The following is a 20,041-nucleotide window of genomic DNA, read 5'->3' as shown; positions in this document are numbered from 1 at the left end:
TTCTCCTTCTAAAACTCTCCAGCTGTGCAGTCAGCTACTGATGCCCACCTCCTTCAGTCTCTCTCTCCCTTCCCTGTCCTGTTTCTAGAAGCCTCAGTTTTTGACTCACCAGAACTCTCTCCAAGTCTGCTCTGGCCACAGTTCTGGAGGATCTCAGTGTCCACATGGGCCATACTTCCAACACCCTGGCTTTTTAAGTCCATGCCCTCAACTTCTCGAGTCATCTTGTCGGCTACTTTAACTCAGCCAGCAACATTCCTGGTCCTCCCCTGACCCTGTCATTTCCAGTCACTGCACCACCTCCGCAATCTCAATGTCAAGTATGCCATTCTTCGGCCAACACCTACTTTTCCAGCTAAACCCTTCTAAAACCCCAACTCCAAAGACTCCTTGAACACGCTGGGACCTGTAGCCGGTGGATCCTCCCACGTCTTCCCCATCCCTTTCTCCTCTCAGCCCTCTTCTCTGCTTACCCAGCTGATATCTCAGCCTCAGTCATTACACTCACTCCCTTAGGTCTGCCCAGAGCTCCTTTGCCTCTCTCTTGTTTTTGTTTTACTTGTGTGCCTGGTTAAACTTGACCCTCTGCCTTTGCTGCATCTGTGCCTGCACAGTTCAGTGTGACAGAAAAACACCCAGGCTGATTGATCTCGCTCCAAATTCATTCGTTTCTTACACTTACTCACTCCCTACCCTCCTAAATGACACTTTCATCATCCTTTCCTCTCTCTATAAAACTCTTCCCCCATCTTTCCTCTCAACTGATGACTTTGCTTCCTATTTCACCGAGAAAAGAGAAACACCAGCAAAAATCTTCCTACATATTCTGCTTTTCCCACTGCTACGAGGTTGAGCTGTCTCCACTCTTGTCTCTGGCCAAACCTTAACTCTGCTAGTTGTCAAATCAAGGATATTGCTCCTGAAATTCTCCCCTCTCCTCTGCATCATCAATCTCCCTGTTCCTCTGCAGAATCATTCCCATCAGCACATAAACATGGTATTTTTTTTTCTATAAAAATGAAAAATTTCTTGATCCCACATTCCCTTCCCCTAGCTACCTCATTTCTTTGTTTTCATTTAGCTAAACTCCTAAAAAAAAAAAAAAAGGTATCTAGATTTTCTCTCTCCCATTCTTCTCCCCTCTCCATTGAACCCAATCCAGGCAGACTTTCACCCTCACCAGTCCACTGGTCAAGGTCACAATGGCCTCCAAGTTTCAAATTCCAGTGCTCACCTCCCATCTGCATCCTGCTTGATCAGCGCGTGGCATGAACGATCAGTCCTCCTCCTAGACACACTTTGTTCCTTTGGCTCCCAGTTTACATGCTCCTGGATTTCTTCCCACTTTATTCCAACCACAACTTATATTTTATATTTTATAATATTTTTTACATAAAATAAGCATTACATATGGTTGCTTCAAAACTTCTGTACTCACTTTACTCTCTACCTGGGAACCTCTTCCCAGATGTCACCAGGATGCTTCCCTTCGCACCTTTGAGGTCCTCACGCACCTAGCACCTGCCTCAGTGAGACCCTTCCTGACCACCTTGTATAAAATCTCAGCTCCTCAAACCGCCAGCACTCATTATCCTTCTTTTTGGTTTTACTTTTCTCCATGGCAGTGATAACCATCTAGCACATTATATACTGAACACGTTTGTGTGCATGTAACATAATAGCCTTCCTCAACTAGAATGTGAGCCTGAGAGGGCTTTCTTTTTCACTCCTCTGTCCCTGTAAACAAGAATGGCATACAGCACATGAGTAGGTGCACAGTTAAGTATTCATCGAACGAAAGGAAAGAAGGAAGGAAGGAAATGTGTTTTTTCAGGAAATAAAAATCAATATTGCTGTGATGCACTAAGTGGCCATGTAGCACAACTGATCGGAGTAATATTGATTTTGATTATGGCTTGATTAAATGTCTAAGAAAATGCAACGTGGCTTGAATTTTATGCAACTCTAAGGAGATGATTATAGTTGGCTTCCTTCCCTACTAATCACCCAATGACTCTAAAACAAACATGGAAACAATTTGCAAATATTGGTACAAGTTAGAAGAGAAGCTTCCATTACCTGAGCAGAAATCTCAGGGTAACAATCAATGATTCTTGCTATAAGAAATCTCTCAGGGCTTCCCTGGTGGCGCAGTGGTTGAGAATCCGCCTGCCGATGCAGGGGATACGGGTTCGTGCCCCGGTCCGGGATGATCCCACATGCCGCGGAGCGGCTGGGCCCGTGAGCCATGGCCGCTGAGCCTGCGCGTCCGGAGCCTGTGCTCCGCAACGGGAGAGGCCACAACAGTGAGAGGCCCGCGTACCACAAAAAAAAAAAAAAAAAAAAAGAAATCTCTCAGGCTTTCACAGGCAAATAGCTGTGAGATACAGGTGTTTTCGTAAATAGGTATGTTTGGGGTCTGTTATCAGCTCTTACCTGCAATGGAGGACAACTGATTTTGCTTGTATTTGAATAAACATCCATGCTCTCTATTCTGGAAATTTACAGTATGAAAACATGAATGAGGCACACTGTCACCTGCTAATTCAAGGAGCTGGAAATGATTCCAGCCTTTCATCCTCCCCTAATTAATCCCCCTTTTGAAATCTCATATTGGAAATGGGCAGCCCAACTTTGCGACATACACATACCAAACAAAAACACACAAACCAAAAATCTGTTGACAAAACTGAGCTGCCACATCTCCATTTGCCTGTTCTCTGGTCAGAGTGGGCCAAGACCACCTTTGCGAGTAAAAATCAATACGAGAGTATAAAATAGGTCAACTACCATGCTGTAAACTATATGGCATAAGTATTTCAAGGAAAGCTTGACATCAGATTTAACATAATAATAATATGGAGCCTGTAATTCCATATGAGGATTAGGAGCTTTATTTTTAAGTGGTCAAGTGTGTGTGTGTATGTGTGTGTGTGTGTGTTTATACATATACATCTAGGTAATATTTAGCACTCTGAATTATTAACTTAACACGTCTACTTAGAATCTGACATGTTTCACTGAGCACAACACAGCATTTAAATAATCAACTTTAAATGGGCCAGCTTTTGTATATAAGTCACATGTTCACATCCATAGACAAAGCAGCTGAAGTGAAATACAGGTAACACACAAAATATAGAATTCTGGTGAAAAGAGTTTGTACACCACCTACAGACATCAAATCAGGGCTGTCTGTGATGCTCGATCCCTTAGGCATAATTCATCTCGGCACTTATTTGTTTGCTTATCTGTCACTACGTCGTACCTGCTTTTACTGCCGCGCCCTGAGATGTAACGCTCTGGCAGGTAGCAGATGTACCAATTAATAACCTGTCAGGTCTGATGGATAGAAGAGTGAAAGAGTGTTCCCACAAATAGCTCCTGCATGGCCCCCTTTCCCATTTCAGGCGCTGGGGGTCAGGAGACACCCCTTGCCTCCCCGGGGAGAGCCCAAACGGCCTCATTACTGTCTATCTTCCACAACACTCTGGCGTAGCTTTTGAGAGGCTGACTCACCTGCTCTTCTCCAAGAATCCTGAAGTGATGGAGCTCTTTAATCAAGGAGTTGGGGCAGCCAGCTGTTGGGAAGAAGAGTTAATCACCAACGTGTTATTCCCATTCTGTGCAGTACTATGTTCTCACTGCAGTTATGACCACCAGTGACCAGTGTCGCTTTGGGGGAGGACACAAATGCTTACCTGCAAAACAGTCTAACCAACCTCCGGACACCAAACCCCCGAGGGCACTCTGCCTGCAGCCTGCCCCCCACTGTGATTCTTTAGGAAGGAGCCACACATGACCCTGGCCAGGCCTTTTCTCCCCTCCTGATTGTGATCTGGCCTTTGTGGGGCCTTAGGACACCGTGTCATTTCTGCCCAGCATGTCACTTATCCTTAATATAGAGCCAGGATTTCATGGGGCCAGAGAGGGGGAGTTGGCACATGTAGGTTCATTTCACTTATTTATCACATCCTGTTTCCTCAGCCTCCAGGCTGGGCTTCTGCATGCACATCGAGAGTGAAGGATGAAGATGGGGCATCTGGATGCCCCGTCTTCATGGGATTCGGCTATAGTTTAGAATCTTGCCTGGTTTTTCCAGGAGGATTTATCAATACCCTAAAGATGCTGCATTTCAGTTTGGAAAGCGTATCTTATGGAAAAGACCTGGGAAGAGGGCCAGGGCAGTCTTGTGCCCATCATCTTCTAGTTCTACCCAGACAGTGAGAGCCTATGCAAGCTTTCACATTTTCTTTTCTCAGTTGTAAATAGAAATAAGTAAATAAGTAAATCATACTCATATATATACATATACATATGTATACTTAAGTATATCTGTCTGTCTATCTATCTATCTATCTATCTATCTATCTATCTATCTATCTATGCCAGGGCATACTAGTTATCGCTTAAAATGTGTTCCATCCCTGCCTTTTAAATAGAATTATTCCACAGTATTAATTTGCAGTCATTTATAATATAAACTCTGGAAACAGAATTGATATAAAAACCTGTTTCTTTGGGATCAAATCTATGAATGACAGAATCTGTTGACATTTCTATTAAAGAAAATGGGTTGTATGAAAATGCGCCAAAGCAACCACTGAGGCTGAGCCATTTCTCCATATTGTGATGTAAGAATGTGGAAAGTACTGAGGACGTTTGCCTGGGGGAGGGTGGGCCATGGAGGGAGGCGACAGTCTCCACGGGGTGAAGGAGTTATCCTTTGCAAGAAGGATTAGATGTGTGCATTATTCTAGAAGGTAGGATTAAAATGAACAGGTAAAATTACAGCAGGAATACTTGGGTTCAATATGAATAAATTTCTAATTTAAAAATGGAATACATTGCCTCATAAGCCAGTAACTGGAGGCTTTCAGACAGAGGCTCAATGACTATTTATGCAGAATATTTTAGAGATGAATTTGACTTGGGTTAATTCCAATTCTGAAACTCTGTGGTCATATGAAATGCTGGAATGGAGATTTAGTCTTTGTTACTATATTCAATATATATTCGTCTTCGACATTATTGCATTTCATACTCTGAGAAAGTGGTTCGTAAATGTTCACTAAGGTGATACAAAAAAAATTTTACAAATATGAACAAAATGTAAACAGGTGATGTCACCACCTGACAAGAGTCCAAGAAAATAAATGGAAATCCCAAGGTGAATATTTTGGTGGAAAACCTAGTAAATTAATTGCCACACGCATGTCCAATACTACAAAGAAGGAAAGCCAGATCCCGACCTTTGCAAGAGACACTGAGCTGTTTGTCTCCCACTGGAGGCCACGAAGACTTGCACACTGTGGTTCTTTGTGAGAAGTTGCTCATTCCAGAGCTGCTGTTCTGATCTAAACAATTAGTAAAAGTATATTCTGGATCATTTGGTTGGCTGCCATTCAACCAAAAACTGCTGTGGAAATTCAGAGTCCTGTCAGTTCTTGAGTTTTAGATCTCCTGGGGAGCAAGGAGTCATATTTTATTTTTATGCAACTAATGAGCAAAGGAACAGAGGCAGAGAGAATTCCAGGGTCAAATTCCCTACAAGGGAGGGTCCCGTGGTTTGGTGCCAAGTATATGAGGGGAGGAGTTGCACGGGAGGAGAGGCGGCAGAATTGGGGTTCCCCAAGCTCGGGGTCATAGGCAGGCTAAGATCAGACCACTCAGGGCCCTGTTTGTACCCCAAGCACTGACTTAGTTTCAGTAAGATGACAGCATCTGCTGTATTAAATTCACAGAGTTAATTTGAATACTTTCGGTTTTGTGCTTTCATTTATATTTAATTTATACATTTTCATTTGGGTCTTCTAGTTGTATAAGCATAAAAAGTTTCTATCTAAATTTATATCTAGACATATGTAAGAAATATCATTAAAAAATAGTTTCATTCAAACTTAGTTTTAGAGGATTTTTTTTTTCCTTTACAAGTGGTCCTTAGCATTCTTCCCACTTGAGAAAAACTGATTTGACTTATTTTAATGCTAGGTAAAATAAAAAACAGAATTTAAAATTAGCCTATTTTCAGAATTTGTATTTTAACATTCTCCTAAGATATAACTAAAAGAATTGATGTCAATGATAGCTCAAATATAAACATCTTTAACAGAAGACTAGCTAATTACCTGAAACACCTGGTGGATGCAATAAACTATAAAAAACAAGGATAGAGACGGCATAGAGTTAGAAGGGAAGAGTTGTAAGGGGTCAAGTTATTTAAGACCAGGGAGGGTTATCTGTAACTGTGCTCATCACAGGAACATCAGCATGGGAAATGGACAGATACAAAGCTAGTGTGAAATGGGTTTTAAAAATAAAACTAGAAATGCAAGACATGAACATGGAATGCAGTAGTGCAGGGAGAGAGGGAAAAGTTCTCGGAGGTGGGAAGGAGGGCAGATGAAGACCGCGTGAGGACAGGTGTCAATGGTGTACTCTGAATTCTTCCAAATTCTTCACACAGGGTCCACACACATGACAATGGATCATCTTTTGAGGCCACTGCTGTCTACTTGGACCACATCATGTCCTCGACAGTGCGCAGCCATCAGCTGCCTCATGCCCCGTCATTCAGTCTCTTCTCAAGATAACAGTTAAGGGGCTTCCCTGGTGGTGCAGTGGTTAAGAATCTGCCTGCCAATGCAGGGGACACGGGTTCGAGCCCTGGTCTGGGAAGAGCCCACATGCCACGGAGCAAGTAAGCCCGTGCGCCACAACTACTGAGCCTGCGCGTCTGGAGCCTGTCCTCCGCAACGAGAGGCCGCGACAGTGAGAGGCCCGCGCACCGCGATGAAGAGTGGTCCCCGCTCGCTGCAACTGGAGAAAGCCCTCGCACAGAAACGAAGACCCAACACAGCCACAAATAAATATAAATAAATAAATTTATTAAAAAGATAACAGTTAAGAGGCCCCTGTTAAAATATGTACGTTGGATATCATGCCATCTGCCATGGGTTTTCCATCTCACCAAGAGTCAACCCCAAGGCCCTCACTGGCCTATGTGAGGTCCTCCGCTGCCTGACTCACTGTGTAGCCCCTGAGCCTTCTCTCTCCCTTGCTCACTGCACTTGAGCCCCACTGACCCGCTCTTGGTTCTGACCACGCCAGGGAGGCTGCTGTGTCTCCAGGACTTTGGACTTGCTGCTCCCTCTGTCTGGAAAGCTCTTGACCCTGATATCTGCGTGGAGCACTCCCTGCCTCCTTCAAGTCCTTGCTCAAATGTCACCTTCTCAGTGAGGGCTCGCAGGACCATCCTGGGTGACACTGCAGCCTATCTTCATCCCCCCAAATCCCCATCACTGTTGTATTTTCTCCATAGCTCTCATCATCTTCTAACCTACAGTTCTGATGTAACATTCACCTTATTTTCTCTCTCCCGCTGCTGAAATGCAAAGGTGACAAGTGCAGGACCATTGCTGTTTTGTCACTGCTCTATCAGCCATGCCTAGAACACTGCCTGGCTGGATGAGCTGTTCAACAGCAGTTGTTCCATGGGTGAGTCATCCACCGCATGGTCACTGCCCACCCAGCTCGGTGACTGTGGCTCCTGGGAGGGGCTCCTCCTCCACCCCTCCTCTTTTCTCACCCCAGAGGGCCCAGCTCTGACCTCCAGCCCTGTGTGTACTTTGCTTATTGGTTAAGCAGACTTTGTCTGACCTCAAACCTCTCTCCCCAGCCTGAACCCACATGTGAAGATGTCAGTGATGCTTAGAATCCATGATTCCTTTGTACCTCTGCTGTACCTTCTTTGCCAATATCAAATATCCAGCTCTGGGTAAACATCACCACCTGTTTTTCCTTCCTCTCTTCCAGTTCTGCCAATCACAGCTAGTACAGTAAACTGGGACTAGAATATCTTCTAAAAGAAATTCAGACCATCTGCCTGAAGCTGCGTCCTTGTTGAGAATGGTGCTACTGCAGATTCGGGGTCCACTCACTGTCAAGCAACTTGCTTCTGTCACTTGTCTTTGGCCAGCACCCTCTCCCCTCTCCCTTGGGGACTCTTCCAAATCATCACCATTCTTCTCAATTAACCTTTAACACTTCATTCTCAAAATAGGACCTCACTTGACACAAGTCTAAAAATGTAAAGCAGTTGTGGTGAACGTGGAGATGCGGGACCCAGACCCCCTGCAAGGAAGGCTTGTGGCCGAGCTGCAGGAGGACAGCAAGAGATGCCTTGGCCTGCAGTCTGGTCTTCCTCAGCTGCAGAGAGCCGCCTCGCCTGAGGTCACATCTTCCCCAGGACCCCTGAATCTGCTGACTGGGTAAGGGGGAGGTGGACCTGCCCATCTGTTTTGTCCCAACATGAGCTGCTGTTGGGCAACATTTGCTCCCAAGTTTCTGCTGGTGGGCTGAGGCTTTGTTGGGCCTGCATGGCAGTTCAACTTCTTATTCGGCCCAATCCTGCCCCCTTCTCCTTTCCCAGGTGCACACCCCAGTGAACATCTTGTACCCGTTCTCTACTTTGGTTTCCAGAGAACCCCCCCACGCCCATCCCCGACCCTGGGGCCACTATCAAGTGTACCATCCCTAACTTCATATACCTTCCCAGTTACAACCCCTCTGTATCCTCCATCTCTACTCCTCCAGGATAAAAGGGGAAATGGTTCCTCCTCCTCAAAACAAGAGTCATTAGTCATCTATCCTAACCTGTCCCCTCTCAGCTCCTTATGGTCTAACTCAGCATTCACTCACTTTCCTCAAACTCTGCTGCTCTACAGCTTGTTCACTTCAAACTACATATGTATTCAAATCTTCCCCTTTAAAAATTCAGCAAAAATCCAGCCTTCAGCATAGAGTTACCATCCTCTCTCTTTCCTTCTACTTTCATCCAATTTTCTCAAAAGAATAGCCTGCAGCCATTGTCACCACTTGAAAATACAGCAGTTGGAGGTATGGATTACAGAAGGAAAATATCAAAATTGGGGGCTTCATGCCTTTTATTTATTTATTTATTTATTTTTTGTGTGGTATGCGGGCCTCCCTCTGTTGCGGCCTCTCCCGTTGCGGAGCACAGGCTCCGGACGCGCAGGCTCCGCGGCCATGGCCCACGGGCCCAGCCGCTCCGCGGCATGTGGGATCCTCCCAGACCGGGGCACGAACCCGGTTCCCCTGCATCGGCAGGCGGACGCGCAACCACTGCACCACCAGGGAAGCCCATGCCTTTTAAAACAAGGTATCGTCATCATGGCCTGGGTTGATGCTCTGGTTCTGCAACAACTAGCTAGCTATATGCTCTTGGATAAATTGGTTACTCTAAATGCCAATTCCTTTATTAAGAATAATCATCACCTCTACTTCAAGCAGCAGTTTTGAATGTATGGAAAGCAGGATGAAATGACCAAAAAAATTAGAAAATGAATTTACTGCTAATGATATTAATGGCATATCCATATCTATTGACTGTTGCTGCTATTTCTTTAAAAATTTTTAATTATTTAAAAGGGAAGCAGCTAGTTGAAATAATTGCTACACGATTTATTGGCTTAAGAAATAAAGGTCAAGACTTCTTTTTTTCAGTTCTAACATGTAAAGGGCTTGGAAGTTTTCACTCCCATCCTTATAATAAGAAAAATCTGGGCAAACTGAAAATCAATAACTTTTCTTGGCCCCATCAGAGAACTGATGTCACAGGGCAAAGCACCTCCCTGATATCTGGAGAGACAGGCAAGTCCAGCGAGTCACAATTTCATCTGCTTACGTGGAGCAGAAGTTGCTGGAACAATAAACTGGTAGAAACATTTAGACAGTAATTTTGACGAATTGCTATAAATGGGGTGTGGACTAGTGTGAGAATGAGAAACTCTAGGGGCCGAGGTCTTACAGATTTTCCCCATCTTTTTCTCTAAGAAATCCACCAGGTCCTCAAAAGGTGAGGATCCCCTTGTGGCACTGGAAGAGGGAGGGGAAGAGTAAGCATTGTGAATAATGTCCAGAGCCTTCTCCATAGCAAAGGTCTGCCCTCCTGGGGAAGGACTTTGCCAACACCTACCCTGGAGCTATGGGAGAAGGGCACTCCTCTAACCCCAGCCTGTCTCGCCAAATGGGGGAAGAACAGTCCACAGGAATCCGGGTTTCAAGGACATAGACTGAGAATGCTACCTGTGGGGGAGGGAGTAGGAGGCAGGGGGAAAAAAGGACAAATCCCTGTACCACTGGAGAAATACTTGTGAGGGTCACAGACCCAAGAAACAGACCCAATAGAAGACTGAGAATTAATCAGAAGATCACAATTGCCCCCGCCCGTCACCAATTGACCTTACCACATACCAATAGACCTCCAGTAAAATGACAGTGGGTGGCAGCTGAAAGAGCTTCAAGACACAGATTCTCTCTGAGGAGGAGTGCTTAGGGAAGCCCAAAGTCAGGAGGGCAGACAAAAATCAAGAAAACTAGATGAATCTGGAATCTCTGGCATCTTCAACTACAGCAAACATTAAACACAACCCAACTCCCTGTCAGACTGACATATACCCTCACATTAAAGGCCTATTTACCTCAGTTCCTATTACATGTGTAACATGTTCAAATTTAACAAATAATTACTAGTCATGTCAAAAGGCAAGAAAAACACAGTATGAAGAGAAAAAGCAAGTACCAGAATCAGACTCAGGTATAACATAGATGTTGGAATTATCAAACAGAGAGTTTAAAATAACTATGATTAAGATGTTAAAGACTCTAATGGAAGAAGTAGACAACACACAGGATCAGATGAATAATGCAAGCAGAGAGATAAAACTCTTAAGAAGGAATCAAAAGGACATGCTAGAAATGAAAAACTATAACAGAAATGAAGAACTCATTTGATGGGCTGTCAACAACGTTGACATGACAAGAAAGAATAAGGAAGCTTGAAGAAAGATAAAAAGAAACTCCTCAAACTGAAAAGCAAAAAAAAAAAAAAAAAAAAGAGAAAATAATGAAAAAAAAATAGAACAGAACATTCAAGAGCTGTGGGACAAAAATAACATACACATAATTTGAGTACTAGAAAGAGAAGAAAGAGAGAACAGAAGAAATATTTGAAGTAATAATGATTGAGAACTTTCCAAGATTAAGGACAGACACCAAACCACTGGTCCAGGAAGCTCAAAGAATTTCAAGCAGGAAAAATATCCCCAAACCACAACTAAGTATAACTAAATCTTTGTTTTTGCAGAAAACCAAAGACAAAGAGAGAATTGTGAAAAAAGTCATAGAAAAAAACACTTTACTGATACACAAGCATAAGAATTACTGAAAACTTCTCATCAGAAACCATGCATATAAGAAGAGTGGAGTGAAATATTTAGTATGTTGAAATAAAAATTCACCAGCCTAGAATTCTATATTCAGCAAAATTATCCTTCAGAAGTGAAGTAAAAACTTTCTTTAACAAGAATTGAGGAAATTCATTGCCAGTAGACCCATCCTGCAAGAAATGTTAACAATTCTCCAGGTAGAAGGAAAATAGTATATATAGGTCAGAAATTTGGATCTACATAAATAAAGGAAGAGCAATGAAGAAGGAATAAATGAAGGTAAAATAAGGTCTTTTATTTTTCTTATTCTTAATTAATTTGAAAAATAAATTTAAAGTAACAATAGTAACAAAATATTGAGTGATTATAGTATGTGGATAAATGAAATGGATGACAACAATGTCACAAAGGATTGGAAGGAGGAATTGGGGATACTCTGTTATAAGGTATCTGCACTACACATATTCTTTATTCTAGTGACCTTTGAAAGTGGACTTAGATTAGTTAAAATATGTGTTGTGTAAACCTTAGGGCTACTACTAGAAAACTGAATTATCTAAATACACTGATTAAAGGACAGATTACCAGAGTGGTTAAAAAGACAAAACAAGAAATAAAGGTTAGACACTAAATCATTTCCGCTATAAGAAGAAATTCAATGATCTGTTGACATTAGCAGGTGATTTCCCAAGTAAAAGCCTGAGACTCTCTCAGATGGCGGGTTTCGAAGCTGATGATGGGGAGACGGTCACTTCTTCCTAGTCTTGTCCAGATTAGAAAGTAGAAACCATGGCTTCTCTTGGAGGGCAAATATGAAGCTCTAATTTACTTGGAAAGCACATTAAACAATGGTTTTAGAGTGAGAAACAATGAGTTGTATAACATGTAGTACCCTAGGCATTTTAATTTGTTATCAAAGTCTTTCCTTGAAAATAAAATTGCTGAAGAAATAAGCTAAGCATCAGTGTTGTGTCCAGCACTGTTTTTGGGGTGATTCGAAAAGGAAAAGAAGTATAATGTTGCCTGAGAAGACTTCACAAATCTAGCTGGATTGAAAGAATGCACTAAATGATAACGTCTCTGTGAACGAAGACTGTATAAAATCGAGAATATGTGAGGCACAGACACGCACCTCAGGACACAGAGTCCTTCCCCACATGCCTAGAGAAGGGTGACTAGCATCCACCCTAGATGTGTGCATTTTCCTGGTTATCCTTGGCTCTCCTCTCTCCCTCAGTGGGTGGATTACACACTCTCTTTACCCTGCATGTGAGGGTGGCGGTGTTCTCAGTCCCAGCCTGGCCCACACCCTAGGTACCTGGCCCAGGAGGAAGTGAGAAACAGTGGTGAAGCAAGAAGAGGAGAAGGAAATGAAGGGACTGTTTACCTATACTACTAAGTAGTTCTATTATCTTGGATCAAAGATATTGTGTTAGCTCCAAAGGTTTCATTTTCTACCTGTAAAAAGAAGAGTAAGAATATACAACTTATGGGGTTGTTGTGAATGGTGTGTGTGTGTATCTATATGTTTGTATATATATATATATATATATATATATATATATATATATATATATTACCTAGTACAGTTCCTTGTACATAGTAGGCTCTTAATGAATGGTAGCTATTATTTTGAGAGTCTCTGTAATACAGGAGTACTTGTGAGACCGTACTTGACAAAGTTGTTCTGCTGCTGTTTCAAAAATACCTTTTTAACCAAACCCTCAATATTTAGAGGCTAATTTTGCTAAAGGAGTTCAATATCCTATTAAGTAATTGAGATTTATTATGACAATGTGCTGAAAGATAAGAGATGATCAAGTATGTATGCATATGGCTAGTATACATTTAAGGCTTTAAATCTGTGGCCTTTTTATTAATTATTAATTCATTTATTCACTACAATAACCTAAAATAATAAATAAGCAATTTGATATCTTCATTTGATATCATAAAGCTTTATGACATATTTTTACCTTTGAACTAGCTGGAAAAATTTTTAATCTCACTGGTCATTTCAAGTTGCTCTCTTTACATATATATACATATAAGGTGAATTAATAGAGGCAATAATGCACATAACTTAAGCCGCAGATCCCCAAACACCTCCACTTATCCAAACATGCAAAAGGGAGCCTAACTCAAATTTCCAACAAAAAGGACAGTTAGCAACTGCGTAATCTATCTTCTGCTTAGCCTTCTGAGTCAGCCATGACACATAGTAAGGGCATTACTTGAGTATACAATCAACAGATGGATGATTATGGCAAACAAGCTGTAGTTTAAACACAAATATTCCACAAAGATGTCAAAGAACAGAAATGACAACTCTGAATTCTGTTTAACCAGAGTTGGTCTGTTTTTCATTGTGGGCCAGGGAGGGAGGGACTCTTGCTTTCTACTTGTAGCTCTTCTGTAATATTCAAGGTTACTTGCCTTTTGATACTCAGGTTGTAAGTAAAGTAAATGACAGAGCTGAGTAACAGAGAGTTCTACCTTGAAATTTTACCTCTAAGTCCCAGACTATGCACTGCAAACTACTTTCTGCCTTGAAGGTGGTTTAACAAAAATGGATGTTATATTTGTATATAAAAATGCCACAAGTTCGAATTTTACGTACCACATTATTTTCACCCTCAAACTAATAAGATTAGTCTGATTAACTTGAGTACATTTCTTGTGTTTGGGGGAGAAAATATACTACTGTAGAGACATCAAAAATCTAAACACAACAAAAAACAGAAGCAAAACAGAATTTCAAAGGTTTAAGTGTTCATCATGGAGTGACTATAAAAAAAAATAAACAGGAAGGGACAATGAACACCTAACAGAGCAGAGAAGAACAAACCTGACTCCATATTGAATCTACTTCTTTAGCTCTAACCTTTGTGCTCTGTTGCCTGTGCTTAGTCATGCTGGCTCTGCACCTTTTGTTAAAGAATGTTGCCGTGTTGCCTACAGCCTGAAATATACAGGATTGCTCATTCTCAAGGCTCTGACCTTTAAAGGTCTAACACTTTTCCATTCATATAGAGATAAAAAGTTGCAGAACAGAGGATAACACTTGTCTTGTTGGAGGTTTATAGGAGTATTGTGACCAAACCTACACAGACAGCTGCAAGAACAAAGAATTCTGGCCGGAAGAAGTTTGCAACAACAAGCCACACCCTCTCCCCTTTAGGTATAAAAGAAGCCTGAATTCTAACTTGAGCAAGATGGTTCTTTGGGACACAAGTCCACCGTCTTCTCGACTGGCTGGCTTTCCAAATTAAGTTGCTATTCCTTGCCCTAACACTTTGTCTCTTGATTTATTGGCCTGTTGTGCAGTGAGCAGTACAGCTTGGACTTGGTAACAAACACGGGCTTTCTTTGGTGGTAGAGCCAGTCTGTACAGTCTTATTGTATATCATCATACTCTTGAAAAAAGGTAATACATTCAAGTTAAGTGTGTTGGTGCACATATAAACCATGCATCAATGACAACTAATTAAATTGATTTAAAAAGCGGTTTGTGGGACTTCCCTGGCGGTCCAGTGGGTAAGACTCTGCACTCCCAATGCAGGGGGCCTGGGTTTGCTCCCTGGTTGGGGAACTAGATCCCGCATGCATGCCACAACTAAGAGTCTGCATGCTGCAACTAAGAAGTCCACATGCCGCAACGAAAGATCTCACATGCTGCAACTAAGACCCAGCGCAGCCAAAATAAGTAAATAAAATAAATAATAAATACATGAAATAAATATAAAAAAAAGCAGTTTGAGGGCCCATATGTATAACACATGGCACAGGTCCATTAAGTATGTGTGTAATTATTTGTTAATATCTGCTTTTCCTACCCTGAATACAGACAGTCTCCATGAGGACAGAGAATTGCTCACTGCTTTATCTAGGACCTGGGAACGAGCACAGTGTAGTACTCAATAAATACTTGCTGAGTGAATAAATTAATAAGAGGGAAAGTCATTGCCTTCTGGTTTTCCTGAGCAAGAGCATTGGAAAACAGGTGACTATACAAGCCTGTATGGCATACTTTTAGGAACTTTGAGTGAAAGTCTATTGCCCTAGGGCACAAGGTTGAATTTTTAAACACAAAATATTAGTATACCGCTATTGAAACAAGAAAGAGTTCTTTAAATGTTTCATTTCCTACTGGCCTTGTCAACATAAAGCTAATTTCCAGCAAGAGTTGGGCTCTGTTATCAATGGGAGATAGAGGCCAGGTCTGCTGAGTTGGTTCAGATTGGGGCCACCCTGATAGGCAATTACTCAGACCATTGTGGAAATGTCAAAATATTTTCCTCAAGACAGCCACACAACTGCCAGAGGCACTCTGATTATTTCATTTATACCAATGACAATCAGATCTAATTCTTAGATTTTATGGCCTTGCTGGCATTTAATTTCTGCAATGATTAAAGACAGATTTAGGTAATACATAGTCATGTATTAAAGAACAAAAATATCTTAGTTTTTAAAGAGCTATTAGTGATTACTCTCTCTAAACCAACCTCCCTCTTGGTACAGAATTCCCTTCTGTAACACCTCTGCCAGCTACATTATAGACTCTGTCTCAAGATTTCCAGTGACAGGGATCAGAGGATCAGAGGATCAGTGAAAGAATTCCATTCTAATAATGAAACATTCTTGTTATTAGAGGATCTTTCTAGACACTAGTTCTAGATCTGTGATACAGATCATATCCAATCCTTTTAAACCCTTATTAACCTTCTCTTTCCTGGGGAAAATACCCATTTGCCTGAAGTAATCTGTAATATATGTGAAAATTTATAGGAAGCATCCAGATGTTCATTTCCCCTCCCTCTATTCTTTGATTTGACCTTGTAGTTGGCAATATTCATGTTCAAATGTAGTATGCGGGAAGACTCCTGTTTATTTGTTGCTGCCACACTCATTCATGTATTTAGTGTCAGACATTTGACCAGATGCTAGGGAACCTGAGGTCGGACAGACCAAACCTGTGACCTTATGGTGCTTTGTTCCAAAAAGGCTTTGAGAGGCATATTCTCTTTGTTTGCCAAGTCAGGCTTTTTAGATGAGAGTTCTCACACTTGCAACATTCACTTCCACCTTTTACTTCTGACATCTTACTGGTGGGTTTCCTTCCACCCTACTGATAAAGCATTTTAATGCCCACTCTGATTTTGAGACCCAAGAGCTAGGTCTACCCCTAGAACAGACCTCTAACTTGCTGGTCCAGGGAAAGTGTAACAACTTTGTCTGAATATTATTTGTCTGAATATTTAAAATTTATAAATCAAACTAAAAAACTGTTAAAAAATATGTTTCACCTTTTACTTTGACAAATACAGCTGTATGAGGATCTGGAAGGTGATGACTTGGAACTCTCAGACCCCGTGGAGGTCTGCTCCTGAACCTAGCTATACCGGCACAGCCAAGTCCCAACCTTCTACTCCCGGGTTCCTATATTCTTGAAGAGCCCCTCCACACCTATATGGTGGAGCCCATAGGTTCAAGCTCCACAACCCACCCCCCAACATGAGTTACCTGTTGGCCATTGCTTTCGGGAAGACAGCCAGTTAAGGGTCTCAGGGCTGTTTATGCAGGGAATTCTGAACCCAGACAGGGCTCAGGACCTGTGGGCTCCTAGCGAAAGGGATGGGGGAACAGAGAGGGCCCTAGGGCAGGACTCCTTTGCTTAGTTCAGGACTTACTGCCAATGGCCCTTGCCCAGTCCCTGCTCCCTTCCATCTCTCTGTAGTATCTGACATTAGGTCAACCCACCATTTTAAAAACACTTCTCCCTTAAGTTGTGAAATTCACTTTACTATTCTTTTACCCATTCCTTTCCTTCTCCATTTCTTTTTTGTCCCTTTGTCTTTCTGTCATCTTCAGTCCATTGTTCTAATTCTCTCCTCCACAGCTGCTTGACTGCTTCAACAGAACCCCTATGTGTGCCTTCCATCTGTCTCCAATTGCCAGCTCAACCTCTGCACCCCAGGGTCCAGCTCTCACTTCAAGGTCAAGAAGTTTCACAATGAGTTCATATGACTTCTTCCACATTTCAGCTTTGGTGACTCTGAGTTGGCTCATAATGCTTACATACCTTATAAGTGCTCACACTTATTTTTGGTAGTTGATGGCTGAAACTGACATCAAACTCATTGCTTCTCAATTTTTGAGATTCAATCCTTCCTCATTTTGACAAGTTAAAAAAATCCATCTCCATCCATCTCCAGAACACTGAACTCTGTTCTTTCTTTATGATATTTCAAGGATTCCTGACAGTGACTGTGAGGTTATATATCGAAGTGTTTGGAGATCTAAGGACACAAAATGTTTGTGTGTTCTTTGCTCTGTTCTCAATTTTCTTAGCACAAGTTCCTCCTTCAGTTGTTCTTTCTGTCTTTTCCAGCATGGGAAACATTCTCTATGCTCAAGAAAACAAGAAAAACAGGAATGCGGAAGCTTTTTCAACCTTTTAACATTGTGCTACCATCTTCTCTGTCATTTCCCTATTTTTTTCTTGCCCTTGACCCAACTTTAAAAGGCTGTTTTGTTGTCATTGGTCATTGAAATTAGAATTTCATCTCATTCTGGATTTATCCTAATGATATACTCACAGGTTTGTGCTCTTCGATTGTTTTTTTCCCAGCTATGAAACTCCTCATTCATTGCGTGCCCCTGCTTTCTAAACGTCTGATCTTACTGTAAATAAAATAAGTTGCTGTTTGGTATTAAAAATTAATAAGGAAATTTATATAACAAAGCATATAAAGACGGACTTGAATCTTAATTTTTTAAAGGATAATTTTGAAACTGGGATTTTCATTTCAATTAGTATCTGTAATCAACATTTACTTTCATTCTGTTCTCATACCATAAAGATTATTTTACAATCTAATTGTGAATCTCCCAAGGAAAATGCATTACAAAGTTGTGGATAATTTCCACAAAGTCACCGATAGCTAGCAAAAAAACAAAACAGCAAAAACTTTTGGGGAATTAACTGGCTACAACTTTTTTTAGAAAGCTTTTGCTGAATTTCCTCAATAACCATGCTGTGAAGTAGGCGAAACTCATTTGGAAAATATATTCCATTGAAAAGTGTTAAAAACCACATGAGTTTTCAATCACTATGTTTCTTTTTAATTTCCTTGCAAATAATCACGGGGGCAATTGTGATATTCTTTTGGTTCAATGGAAAACCGTGTGCACGTGGGCTTGGGATAAACATTGAAATGGATTTCAGCTCTCTGATGTGCTACTGGCACTGGCCACATGACACGAATAATCTGCAATTTGCAGATTGCTGCTGTTTGGTGTGAAATGCTTTGAGGATTAATTTCTCTCTTGGCTATAGCTTAGAATCTCTAATGTAGGCTTGACAATTACAGTTACCTTCTATTTTTCCCTTAGGTACAACTTTGAAAAGGAAACTGGCTAATGATGAAATAGCATCACAAACCGATGATGATTCAATGTGATCAAAGATGACGCAGCAAAATACTGGACAACTACCTTTAATCACAAGCTGAAACGGGGGGCGGGCACACCTGCAGGCTTGATCGGCGAATGGGCGTGATGGGCTCCTTTCCACTCCAGTTAAGCCTGGTTGATTAGCGTCTCCAGGCACTTTGCTGAAGTAGCCATTTCTGAATTAGTCTGTGAGCCAGGTGTTGATAGAATGCATGGAAAATTCATTAAGACATCTTGACTGAGCAACTGCGTTCAAAGTCAGCAGTAGGATGTTATATAATCAAATTTCAAAGCATTATGACTTCAATAAATAAAACCAAGTTAATTTAATAATTCCTCTCTGCTGATAGGATTTTACTGCTGTCTATAGCGGATTATTTATGCATTCCTTTTCAACAGCCAACTCTTATGAGTCTAAGACATCCTAAACCGGTTAAAAAGAATCTTGAAGATATTCATGTTTTATGCAGCAATGTCACTTGTAGGTGTCTACCAGAGAGAAACTTACACAGTTACACAAGGAGGTAGTTACAAGAATATTTACTGCACGGTTTTGTAATAAGAGCCACAACGAAGGGAAACATCTGAAATGGCCATCAATAAGGCAAGAGACAAAATCATTCAACATCAGTCATTCAAAACCATTGTGCACCCACTCCCTGCAAGGCTCTGTTAGAGCATGGGCCACATTAGAAAAATGAAAATAGACAAAAATCCCTCCTTGGAGCTCGTATTCTAAGGTGGAGATAAATTATGAAATATTTTCAAAAGTGATGAGCACTCTATCAGAAAGAAAGAAAAAAAGACCCGTGTAAAGGGGATAAGAGCGGGGCTGGATAATTTAAAGTAAGAGGTTCGGAATATTTCTTGTTGAGAAAATGGCATTTAAGCAAAGACTTTTAAGGAAGTGGGTTAATAAAAATTAACTAGGGTAAAGTGTGTCAAGTAGATAAATATCAAAAACATAAGTTAAGCAAAAATGTTGCAATAGTTCACTCACAGTATGGTTCACTTATATGAAGTTTAGAAAACCTATTAAACAGTATGGATTCATACAAATATACTAAGAGGGTAAAATAATGAACACAAATGGTAAACACCAAATTTAGCAGAAGGAATTGAAACAGGATCATAGAAAAGGGGAGGGGATGCTTCAAATCTGTCTTGAAAGTTTATTATAATAATGGTCAAAAATAGGGCTTCCCTGGTGGCGCAGTGGTTGCGCGTCCGCCTGCCGATGCAGGGGAACCGGGCTCGCGCCCCGGTCCGGGAGGATCCCACATGCCGCGGAGCGGCTGGGCCCGTGAGCCATGGCCGCTGGGCCTGCGCGTCCG

At 41.5% G+C, this 20,041-nt stretch overlaps 1 protein-coding gene across 7 annotated transcripts in view; it reads right to left on the bottom strand.

The window, feature by feature from the left end:
- PRKN (parkin RBR E3 ubiquitin protein ligase) overlaps positions 1-20,041 on the bottom strand; it is a 1,334,302-nt gene that overhangs the window by 180,755 nt on the left and 1,133,506 nt on the right. For all 7 annotated transcript variants that reach the window (XM_028494771.2, XM_028494769.2, XM_028494768.1 and 4 more), the window contains one exon: positions 3,520-3,581. In XM_028494771.2, the coding sequence (XP_028350572.1) occupies positions 3,520-3,581 (62 nt within the window). The remainder of the gene's footprint in view (positions 1-3,519; positions 3,582-20,041) is intronic.

This window comes from Physeter macrocephalus, chromosome 10 (assembly GCF_002837175.3).
Source record: "Physeter macrocephalus isolate SW-GA chromosome 10, ASM283717v5, whole genome shotgun sequence".
In the NCBI taxonomy this organism is placed as follows: Eukaryota; Metazoa; Chordata; class Mammalia; order Artiodactyla; family Physeteridae; genus Physeter; species Physeter macrocephalus.
This window is presented reverse-complemented; position numbering and strand designations above follow the sequence as displayed.